Source organism: Artemia sp. Qi Xiang Cuo, chromosome 4, assembly GCF_049724085.1.
Source record: "Artemia sp. Qi Xiang Cuo chromosome 4, ASM4972408v1, whole genome shotgun sequence".
In the NCBI taxonomy this organism is placed as follows: Eukaryota; Metazoa; Arthropoda; class Branchiopoda; order Anostraca; family Artemiidae; genus Artemia; species Artemia sp. Qi Xiang Cuo.
In genome coordinates, this window is record NC_142797.1 from 69,202,860 (window position 1) to 69,215,107 (window position 12,248).

At 31.6% G+C, this 12,248-nt stretch overlaps 2 protein-coding genes across 2 annotated transcripts in view; both read left to right on the top strand.

Annotated features, from left to right (window-relative positions):
- Positions 1 to 3,960, top strand: part of LOC148953366 (uncharacterized) — a 91,536-nt gene extending 87,576 nt beyond the window's left edge. Inside the window, exon 3 of the mRNA XM_089087646.1 lies at positions 3,324 to 3,960. Within this exon, the coding sequence (XP_088943772.1) occupies positions 3,324 to 3,669 (346 nt within the window). The 3' untranslated portion in view covers positions 3,670 to 3,960. The remainder of the gene's footprint in view (positions 1 to 3,323) is intronic.
- A 757-nt stretch (positions 3,961 to 4,717) lies between these two features.
- LOC148953367 (uncharacterized) overlaps positions 4,718 to 12,248 on the top strand; it is a 47,892-nt gene continuing 40,361 nt past the window's right edge. The window contains exon 1 of the mRNA XM_089087647.1: positions 4,718 to 4,854. Within this exon, the coding sequence (XP_088943773.1) occupies positions 4,803 to 4,854 (52 nt within the window). The 5' untranslated portion in view covers positions 4,718 to 4,802. The remainder of the gene's footprint in view (positions 4,855 to 12,248) is intronic.

Below are 12,248 nucleotides of genomic sequence, written 5' to 3' on the forward strand. Positions count from 1 at the left end.
TTTTTGCAATGTGCATATGAAACTGTAGTGCATATTCTTGAAGGCGTGAATGTATGGTTGAATGTATGGTTGAAAGTGCGTACACCCTTACTACTTATAATTTTGCATTCGTCATAGATTCCAAAAATTATGTGATCAACCGAAGGATGAAAGGTATAAGTTGCTCTTTAAATGCAGAATAATTATGACATAAATCACATGAAATTTGATTTTCCAAAATTAAGGCTCTAAATGAATTTTCCAAAACTCTTGACCCATCTAGATTGTTTTTTTAGGTCAGAATATATTAGTGTGACAATTTTCAAGACAAGGCTATGGAGCTATTTTTGATAAAAATTCAAATAAAACAAGTACATACACAATTATTGCTATCTTAAATGGAGCAGATTCTTACATATTCTTACTAATGAACAAAGGTCAGATATTAAATATGTAATGATATATATATACATTAAATCATCCGACAAACCTCTATTAAAAGGTTTAATTACATTAAATACCCCCCCCCCTTTTTTTTAGAGAATCCATTTGCCAACGCACTAACAAATGATGTGCAGTAATAGGATACCTCTACACTAGATTTTATTCCTTAAGGGAAAGTAGCATAGTACTGTCAAGTATATGCACTTTTTCTGTAGCGACATTATTTGCGTTACGACGATAATTTAATGTTAGGAAATATTTATTAATATGTATATATATATATATTAAGAATAGTTTTGAAAAAATTATGAATTTTGAAAGGGGCTTTTAAGCTCATTTCCATGTTTTCCAAGAAAATGTTCTTCTTGGGGCTTGTTCTCTGGAAAATTTGACAGGCTCATAAATGCAGGGATTCAGCGATGGCAAACAAGAGCAACAGTGTTGCTCCCGTGACATTTTTCGGGCAACACTTACCAAACGTTGCTTTAACACTGAATGTTGCCCAGACAGCGTGAAACTAGTTTTTCTTTTATTATTATTCAATATGAATAATACAGATGAAGTATTCCGGTCTAGGTTACACTCTAAGTTGTACTGATTTTTCAAGTTATTGCAAGCGTACTTAACTTTGAAATTTTTTTGCTGTATTATGTCGCAATTCTGATGACTAAAAACTTCTTGCATAATCCTGATGGTAGGATAGTGGTTGCATATTTGGTTGGTAAACAATACTGCTACTACCGTATTTCCATTTACTGTTTAAAAAAACAAATATTTTAAATGTAGAGTGGACCAAAGATTTTCTTTTCCTTCGTAAAAACTGTGGCTGGAAGTAGGGATTGTGTAAAAATGTGCGAGTGACTTGTTGACCTCATGTATAGAATGGATCTAGTATGTGGGAAGTAACATCAACTCCAGTGTTTACGCTTTTCGATTTCAATTATCCTTATTTTTGTATCAATTTTCCCTAAACTTCCTCTCTTAGGTCTGATTTCTCCCTATTCTCTCCTTAGAAGAAAAAGGATATTTTCCCTAGATTTTCATTGAATTCAAACGAAAAGCACGCCGCAGTATCAAATTGTTATTTTTTATTTCTGATAACGATAGACATAAGATCTTTTACACTACCGAGACACGTAAAAAAAAAGTTCAATCAAGTTTTTTCTCCAGCACTTCATCGCACGTAGCATTTGCTTTTGTCTTGAAGCCATCCAAAGCTTTCGGTTTGCTGACAGTTGATGAAGTTTTATCTTCGTTTTTCAACCAGTTGTTCATTCGAATAAGTGAGACTAGGGTGAAGTTCTCGAGATTACTCTGTATGTCTTTTTTGATTAATTTAGGGAGACTAAACAAACACTCAATTGGTACATTGCTAAAAGGTAACGACAAGATCACCGATATGCACTTCCGCAATTCTGGGTACTTGATTTCGCCATTGCAAGTCTTCAGAACAAGCATCTTCATCCAGTACTGCTAATCTGATATGTCTTAAACATGGGCATTTCCCGAAGGAAGCTGAGTGATATCAGTCATTGTTTGTGACCTCCATTCTGCGTCCGTCTTCTGGAGACAACACTTTTCTGTTAGAACAGGAAATCTCGCAAATAGTGGCCTTGAAGATTTTGGCTTCAAATTTATTGTATTCCTTGGTTCAACCAAAGGCAAAATATCATAATCTTCGTAATTTTCAAAATATTATAATCTTCAAACGGTCTCGATCTTCTTGATTAGGACTATATTGTAGTCTCAACAAGACTCGTAAAAAGATATCAATGTTATCACGTGACTCTTGAGCATTTTCCAGCTCTGTCATGGAGTCTGATGACATAGTTTTTAGATTTTCGACTATGCTGAAAACAATGGCTATCTCAAAACTTTGATCGGATGGTTTTGGGAAAAAATGAGCGTTGAAGGGGGCCTAGCTGCCCTCCAATTTTTTAATCACTTAAAATTGGCACTAGAACTTTTAATTTCCGTTCGAATGAGCCCTCTCACGATGTTCTATGACCATTGGGTCAATACAATCACCCCTGGGGAAAAGAAACAAAAAACAAATAAACAGGCATCCGTGATATTTCTTCTGGCAAAACATACAAAATTCCTCATTTTTGCAGATAGGAGGTTGAAACTTCTATAGTAGGGCTCTTTGATACGCTAAATCTGATAGTGTGATTTTCATAAAAATCTATGATTTTTAGGGAATATTTTCCCTTTTTTTTTTAAATAACGCAAATTTTCTCAGGCGCTTAACTTTTGATGGGTCAGACTAAAGTTGATGAAACTTATATATTTGAAATCAGCAAAAAAATCTGATTCGCTTGATGTATCTATTAGCATCAAAATTTCGTTTTTTATAGTTTCGGTTAATATTGAGCCGGCTCGCTCCTTACTTACAGTTCGTTACCACGAACTGTTTGATTGCTTCATGGCCTAACCAATACTCCCTTATGTCGGAAGTTTACACCAGTCAAAGCCATTGCTTAAAAATAAAATAGATACTAGGCTACCTAAATAATATTCCGCGGTTCAGTTTTTGAAATTTCGGCAATTTCAGCAAGGTAAGCCTGTGCTGCTTCATAAGCTTTTTTTTTAAAAAACTCAGCATACACAATCTTTGAGAATGTTTCAACCTTTCGTTTGTAATAATCAAACTTTCCCTGATTATCCCTGAAAATTCCTACTTTACCACAGATTATCCTGAATCCCTAGATTAAAAATTAGTTTCACTAAAACAAGTGATTTTTCAATAAAGTAGGGTAACGTCCCTAGAAGTGGGAGCCCTGATATTCATCTTGGTTGCCTTGTTTATCTAGTGATTACTGTGCATACTTTCAGCATTAAAAGAATCAATATTATTGTGCTTTGAAAATTTTTCATTCATCTATTCATTCATTTGACAGGAGAATTCCATTCGTCAATGATCGGATGGGAGAAGAAGATGAAGAAACAATACCAAGCCCTTCTGATAAAGAAAAGGTTTCCATGGAGTTATACAGTGATGATAGGTTCTTAGAAGGACAAGAGCTAATTGAAGCACTAGGAACAATCTCGTTCATAACTGCTGCTAAAATTGGACCAACATCAGTTTTTCCATATTTGAAGGGTCTTTCATTTGGTATTATGTTTGTCTTTAAACTCCTTCATGCAGCACTTAGCACATACGCTTTACTTTATACGAAATTAAGAGAGCTGGCTGAACAAAGGAGTTTAAATAAGCAAAATGACAAAAATTTTCATGATAGATAATTTTCTTCTTTAATAGATAGAAAAAGGCATACCCTTTGGAAGAGAGAAACTGTGTTGATTTTTTCTTTTCTTATTAATTTAGAAACTTCTTCGGAAACATAACTTTTTTTAATGTTTTACGTTATTCTAAATGTGAAGCTTTTGATGCATAGTTTGAAGACCAGATTCAACCTAGAAAATCTCAAATTTTTTTTGAAGAAACCAATCAATCAGAGTTTTCTAGGCTTTTTTCGCAAGTTTTTTATTCAAAAGATAATTGGTTTTTTTTTGTTTTTTTTAGAGGACTTTAGGTTTTGATTTTCTATTAAAATTAGTTGCTGACTAAATTATTCATCTTGAAAGAGTATTCTTCTGTGTTATATTTTTATAAACTATTTTTTACTTAATAAAATCTTGATATTTTTTCTTTTGGTTCTAGTCTTTTTTTTGGTTTCCCTGGAATTTAGCAGACTTTCAGCCATTGCAACAAGATATGCAGTTAAGTGCGCTTGTTTTTCTTTTCTTTTGTGTAGCACTAGTAATCGGGTGGCTTTTGTTAGATTTATTAAGCTATTTTCAAGCCTGTTATGAGCATAAATATAGCAGCCGGAGTTTTTGTGTTACAATTTTTGAAAGCTTGCTTTAATTGGGAACTATTGATCGAAAGCCCCGATGACTCAGATGCTAGAAGTCCCATACTGTCAATCGAAAAAATACGGTACCAAAAACGTGGAAACTATATATATATATATATATATATATATATATATATATATATATATATATATATATATATATATATATATATATATATATATATATATATATAATGCACACGAAAAATTGTTCTAGTTTATAATTACTTCCATATGTGAAGTGCGAAAAAAGAACTTAATAAGTGATTAGAACTTGAAGTTTACTTTTTTGAGGTTCGGGGATATAGGTAATCAGAAACGTATATTGATTACAACGGATACTAGATATTGAAAACGTGTTTGAATATAGTTAGACCACTAGCAGACCCGCACAGCATTGCGCAATAGATAGAATGTTCCAAATTTACATGTAAAAAGCAACACCTTATTTTCCTTTGGTCAGTTGTGGTGGAAATTTTCAACGTTATTTCGACTTAAAATCGGATATATAAAATCATCATGAGATGTATTGCTTTATTTTATAGTTTCATATTTCTTGGAGTATCTACAGGTATGTCAAATGTTTGAAACTTAAATGATTTTTTTTTATGATGTTTTAGCACACAAAGTCGCTATATATATATATATATATATATATATATATATATATATATATATATATATATATATATATATATATATATATATATATATATATATATATATATATATATATATATATATATATATATATATATATATATATATATATATATATATATATATATATATATATATATATATATATATATATATATATATATATATATATATATAATAATTAATAATAATTTATTTTTGACCCACTAACAATTATAAAAAATTGAGTAACAAAAGAAAATAAAAAGTAAAGACATACAAAAACAAAACACATGCAAAACAATATCAATATCAAAACTACAAATACAAATCAAAACAATCGCACAAGATTGTATATATATATATATATATATATATATATATATATATATATATATATATATATATATATATATATATATATATATATATATATATATATATATATATCTGGTACAATTCTTTCCTTTCCTCAGAGACAGGTCTCTTCTACTATATTTGATCACAGTTTTTTATGATTTACTGGCTTTGGTGACAATGGCCGACAGGATCTTCAATCAATTTTAAAACGCTAAAAACAGACAAATCAATCTTTGGAAAAGCTCGTGTTATTCTTTGTTTGGCAAAATGCTATTTTTAATTGTAATTGAGTATATTCCAAACGATTTGAAAAGGAATTTAAGTCGTATTAGGAATTTATTTTCAGTTTAAGACACTTAAAAAAAAAAATTAAAACCTAAAAAATCAGAATTTAGCAAAAGTTTGAGGGGCGAATATATAAAAAGATTTACTTTATAACACAGTGTTTTTCCTGTGGTATCAAATGTCAGTGTGCTTTAAAGAGGCAAAGGATCCAGGTATATACCAGAAAATATTTTGGGAGTACATTTTAGGCACTGTATTGGTTCACGGAAGTTTAATTTGCATATTTTAGCTACTTCTCAAGATAGCAAGAAGCCCATTGTAAATCATTTAACGTTTATTAAGAAGTATAATTATAATAAAAATGACAATATGTTACCAATTTCGGATCATCGGATAAATATCCCCACCGTACTTAGACTCTAAGCATATACAATAGACGGTATGTTTATTTTCCGAGGACAAAATTGCACACTATGGCACTGATACGGAAAACAATTCTTTCACAGTTTTTCAAATCACACTTTCATCTATTATATATTTATTATATATTATTACACAGTTTTTTTGGGTGCAAAACTCAAAAAGGGTAAAAGAAGAAACTTAGTCAGCCTTTGAAAGAAGAAAAAAAGCCTTAGAAAGTAGCAAAAGCTGAAAGTAAAAAGTAGATGCAGCCATTTAAAGTGAGCGCCTAACACTCTAGTCTCTTGAATTACCCATTTCCGTCATCAAATTAGTCTATCATCTATTTTATCATTTGACGACTTTTTATCGTTTTTTACTGTTTTTTGCATTTATCCATACTTTTTTTTGTATTTAGACCTAATATACCCAAATTTTAATACGAGTCGTAATTCGTTAATTTTGGAACAAGTGATTTTTTTTCGTTTTACTTTTTCTTGATTAATTGCTTAAAGTGTCCTGAATATATCCTACGACCATTACCCATTAAATAGCTCCCAAGAATATGCCAATGTTTATAATAGTTATTTAAAAAAACTATTCGGAAGGAAAAAAATTTCAATTACAATATGGGCATGAATTTTTTTTATGACTGCCAAAACTCTTTTCTTGAGACCTTCTGGCTTTAAAAACGGGTTAAATATTTTGGGTCTTGGCCTACTTTCTCTCAACTGTTGCTATGATTTAAGATTGGTCCCACATCTTAGTAAGAAGTCTACTTTTGAAATATCGTTTTAAATGTTTACCTCAGCAAGGAGAGCTAACTTAGTACAATAAATATTAATATACATTTTACCCTTAACTTTCATCAAGCCTACAAACTCACATGTTTGCGATATAGCTGATACCCAATCTTGCTTGTAATTTATGCTGATGACCTTCTTCTAGAAAACGGACAACAGAATTGTTAATTGTTTAGGCGGCTTCGTTTAAGCATATGCTAAAAAGTAATAGACTAGTTGTTAAAACATCCAAATCAGGCATCGAATTCGATGTTTTGTTTCAGTCAGGAGAAACTTGGTATACATCTAGTTATATAAGGAAAAATGAAAGGACTTCGCGTTTTGGGCTGCAGAATTCGTAAACGATAGGTGGATTATGTCGAAAATTTGGGAGTCAGGTAATTATACAGGAATTTTTGAAGGATTACAACAGTTAAAAAAAACTTCATTTAGATTATATGAAAGTTCCGGGTAAAATCGAAATTCAAAAAGAAGTTTCAAACAGCGCATCCAAAGATTATTTATACGTATTTTTTTACTTTTTTAGTAGTCAAAAAAAATTTCGGAGGTGGTGGGGGGGGAGGTTAATCATGATAACCCCCTCCCTCTTGATACAGCCTTGCTCAAAGGTAAACGATTTCCGTCAGAACGGCTTGAACTGTAATTTCTAGAGTCTTCAGGAGTCATCAACTGAGATGTCACGATGAGTCGGTCATTATTACTTGTTCTTCTATAATCAACACTTCCCAGTAACGAACTTTACGTTGGTAGCGGTTAATTGCAGCCTAAAATGAATAAGATAGCAATATGCACAATAAAAGAACTTTTATATGTTTTATATAAATATATAAATAACTTTTATATAAAAGAACTATTACATAAAACTTTTCAAGTTTGCCTAATATTTTAACAAGAGGTAGAGTACCTCGAGAAGAGGGACAGTGTTAATAATAAAAAAAAACATAATTTATTACAGAATATGAACGAACCCTGTTGCAATGGCTAGAAGTTTCTATTATATGAAAATCCGCTTTCTTTATTTTTTTTATTTAATTTCTTTATTTAATTTCTGTAATTTCTTTATTTTTTCTTTATTTAATTTTCTATTTATTAAAATCCGCTTTCTTTATTTTTTTTTATTTAATTTCTTTATTTTTTCTTTATTTAATTTTCTATTTATGAAAATCCGCTTTCTTTATTTTTTCGAGAAGGACGATCATCAATGTGTTTCCATTGTTTGTTTTTTTTTGGGGGGGGGGTCTCTGTTTGTTTTTATTTTGCTTGATTTTGTGTATGGGCTGTGGGGGGTCAAAAGGGCTATAGCATTGAATAAGTGGTCAAAATATCGGAAAAAGACCCATTTTAGCGGATATCGATAGTTCTACAGCCCTTGTTCAGCAACAACAGAGACACTACCAAAACAAAGGTGCGTTAATGTAGCTAATAAAAAAATAAAGATTAATATGGATGATTATTTTCAAGCTTCATTTGAGGTTCTTATAAAATTACGTAAAGTACCATATATTTCCACTTTAGCTATTTGGGAAGAAGGTCAGTGGGTCTTTTTAGGAAAAAGAGGATGTTCAAAGCCTTAAAAAGTACATTTTCATATCCAAATCTTCTAACCTTGAATATTCTTCAAAATAAATATTGATGTGGTAGAGTAGCGTGAGGATTTAACTTCCCCCACAGTCTCCAAGAAATAACCTCCCCTCTATCTGAGATTTGATAAAACAATGAAAGTAAAATAACAATAGTAAACGGCATAAACAAAATAATAATAAATGATAGAAATAGATATAACAAATAATAAACATAAATGATCCTTTGTTAAAATACAATTTTAAGTGTGATGTAAAATACTGTTTTAATAAGCTTACCTGCACAAAAGGGGGGGGGGGATACGACACAAATTCTGTATAAATAAGATTTGTTTAAAGAGTATCCCTTGTTAATCATTAAAATGATGACCCTAAAAAAAAAAATTCAGATACCTGAGTTTCAAATCCCCTAAATAAGGTTTCGTACAATCATTTTGTATGGGCCTGTCTAAAATGTCTAGTTTGGCTAATGCTGATGAATAAAATAAAATAGGTTGACTAAATAATAGTTTAGAAAGAAATTTGGGCTATATATTTGCATATTGGGGGGGGGTCGAAGCATAGCATATATTAAATATCTAACCTAACCTAGGTACCTTTTCCCCATCTAAACTCCGAAAAAAACACTTTAAATGCCTTAAAACCACGCCAGACAAAGTATTTCTCTCAGCGGTGTCTTGAATCATCTTGTAAAAACGGATTAGTGGGGGGTGGGTCGGGGTTATGTGGGAGGACCTTTCCATGAAGGAAGTTTTCATGGGGGAAGGGACATTGCTATGAACGGGAAGCCGGATTTCCCAGCGTTATTTAAAAAAATATCAGAGATTAAATATAAAAAACAAGTTTTTCAATTGAAAGTAAGCAGCAATATCAAAACTTAAAACGAACAGAAAATATTAGGCCTACATATATGATTGGGTTTACCCCCTAGTTAATACCTAGCTCTTTAAGCCAAAGATTTTTTAGTACTTTCATAAGAGCTATTTATTCTAATTAACGGCCTTTGTGATTTAGCGGTCATTTTTAAAGAATTTGAACATAATTTGAACTTTAGCTTAAAGAGCAAGGTATTGGCTAGGGGGTGAACCCCTAATATACGTATTAAAAATACATGAAGATAGAAGTTCGTTACGTAAATTTAATTCGTATGTTACGTATATTTAATACTAATAAAAACGTTCGTTAATAAAATTCAACAGCTTTCAAGAAAGCCGTTTATCCAAATAAAAGTAAAATTAATAAACAAATTTTGTTTTAATTATTCATGTACGGTAAGCGAAAATCAAAACCTGCATTAATTCAAAAAAGTTCAAAAATTAAATAAAAAAACAAGTTTTTTTTAACTGAAAGTAAGGAACGACCTTAAAGCTTAAAACGAACAGAAATTATTTCGTATATGAAAGCGACTGTCCCCTCCTCAACGCCTCGCTCTTTACGCTAAAGTTTGACTTTGTCACAGCTCTATTTTTTTAAACAATAAAAAAACTTTAGCGTAAAGAGCGAGGCTTTGAGGAGGGAACAGCCCCTTTCATATACGGAATAATTTCTGTTCGTTTTGAGCTTTAAGGTCGTTCCTTACTTTCAGTTCAAAGAACATGTTTTTTTATTTTATTTAATAGAAGGAGGAGGGTTTCTCAATTTTCTACCTTCCCCATTTTTTATACCAAAGTCATTAGCGAAAGCATATATCACCCGTACATGCTTTCGCTAATGACTTTGGCATAAACAAAATAATAATAAATAATGTAAATGGTTATAACAAATTATAACCATAAACAATCCTTTGTTAAAATACAAGTTTAAGTGTGATATAAAATACTGTGTTAATAAGCTTGCCGGCACAAAAGCTGTGGGGGGGGGATACAATACTTATTTTGCATAAATAAGGTTTTTTCTGGGGGACCCTTCTGTTAATGATGAACATGATAACCCTAAAAAAAATTCAGATACCTGAGTTTCACTATCCCCTTAATATGGTTCTTAAGGGTGAATTTTATTAAAGCTGATTACATCAGGGTTTATTGGAGTTTTTTTTCATGGGATGAAAAACAGAGAGCTCACGACTCCCAGAAAATTTAGAAATAATTTGCACTTTAATGAAAAAATATAAATGTTTTTACTTTTACAACTTTAATAAATCAAATAATATTAACATTTTGATTACTAAATATCAGTTAATGTATATTAAACTGACAATGCACATTCATTTGTATTTTTTTCAGTAAAGTGCAAATTATGTTCTAGCCTTGGGAAGGCATAGGTGTTTTGAGTCAAACCTATGTTAATTTCTGCTCGTTCTAAGTTTGACTCGGTTATTTATTGTAATTTCTATTCGTTTTGGGTTTCATTTATTTATCGATGCTGATTTGTGGTAGTTTCACGCTTGGTAGATTATTTGATATTTTTGCTCATTTTTTGTTTAATGAATTTCTTTACTTTTCTTTGAAAAACTTATTTTGCGGAAAGTTTTTTAAATTAATTTCTGTTTGTTTTATATTGACGTAGTCTTTTCAGGGAAAGAGAAAATAATACTTTAAATCTTTTCGTTTTTTAAAGAATTTATAGTTTGGCCTGTTATTTGTATGCTGGAAAAAAAATTTCAGCGAATTTTAACAACATAGACCCTTTTAAAAATCTGGAAATAAGTAGTAGTATTTAATTTAGTTTCATACCTCCTCTAGTTGACCTGAAATGGAAAACTTGATACCATTCGCCAAAAAAATATGTTTACTTTCTTTGATAGCTTGGATACACTTACGCTATTTTGATTTGGTTAAATTTCAAGAGCAGAAGCAGCCCCAAAAGTTTGAACATAATACACTCAGTTGTTATTGGGATACTGCTGAGATGCCTTATTGGGAATTAACACAGTGCATTTTGATTTAATCATAAGGCAACAATTACTTTTTAAACATAAAGTCAAATAGGAGGGTGGGCGTGAGAGGGTGATTAGTTTCCCTCCAATCACTTTCGACTATTAAAAAGTACATCAGCCCTTTCTATTTTCAATCGAATGAGCCCTTTTCGAAGTTCCTACGACAACTCCTTCGATACGAAGTGCCCTGGCAACAACAACAATATGATGCATTATACCCACATCGATCTTTACTATAAAAATGTCAAGCCTTCCAATCACTTTCGATTAGTAAAAAGGGCACTAGGCCTTTCGATTTCCAATCGAATGATCCTTTTTTGAGTTTCTACGACAACGCTTTCTATAAACACCTTATATGCCCCCCGGGCATAAATTACAACCCTTACCCTAAGGGCTTTGAGGGTGGTTGTCATCCTCTAAGACCTAACTTCCAGAACTTTTAACTGCTTTAAAAAAAATGGCTGTCTAAAAATTTTGATTGGTTGTGTTTGGTGAACTGGTGGGCGTGGAAGGGGTTTTAGTTGCCTTCCAATCACTTTTGACTATTAAAACGGGCACAAGCCACTCCAATTTCCAATTGAATGAGCCCTTTTTGAAGTTTCTACGACAACTTCTTCCATACGAAGTGCCCGGGTCTAAAGGAAAAAAATAACAAATAATACATTGTGCCAACATTATTCTTTACTTAGGCTGCGCGATTGCGCTGCCTATGATAACATCATGAATTGCCTAATTGCTCTTTTACCTACCTCTTTTCATCCAAAAAATCAGAAAGAAAAATGAACAGAATTTTAAAGTGGAAGGTAGAATTTTTGTTTCAAGAAAAATTTCTTCTCCTTCTTCCTACGAACCGATATACATGTCGAGCCCAAGATGACAGTATTTATCTTCAAGAAACAGATTAGCCGGGATGACGGTTCAAGCCCTGTGATCGATATCGATAAGCAAAAAAGAGAGTAAAAAACAAAAAAAACGGCGGCGTATTAGTGACGCCGCTGCCGATAGAATCAGCGTCGGCGTCAGC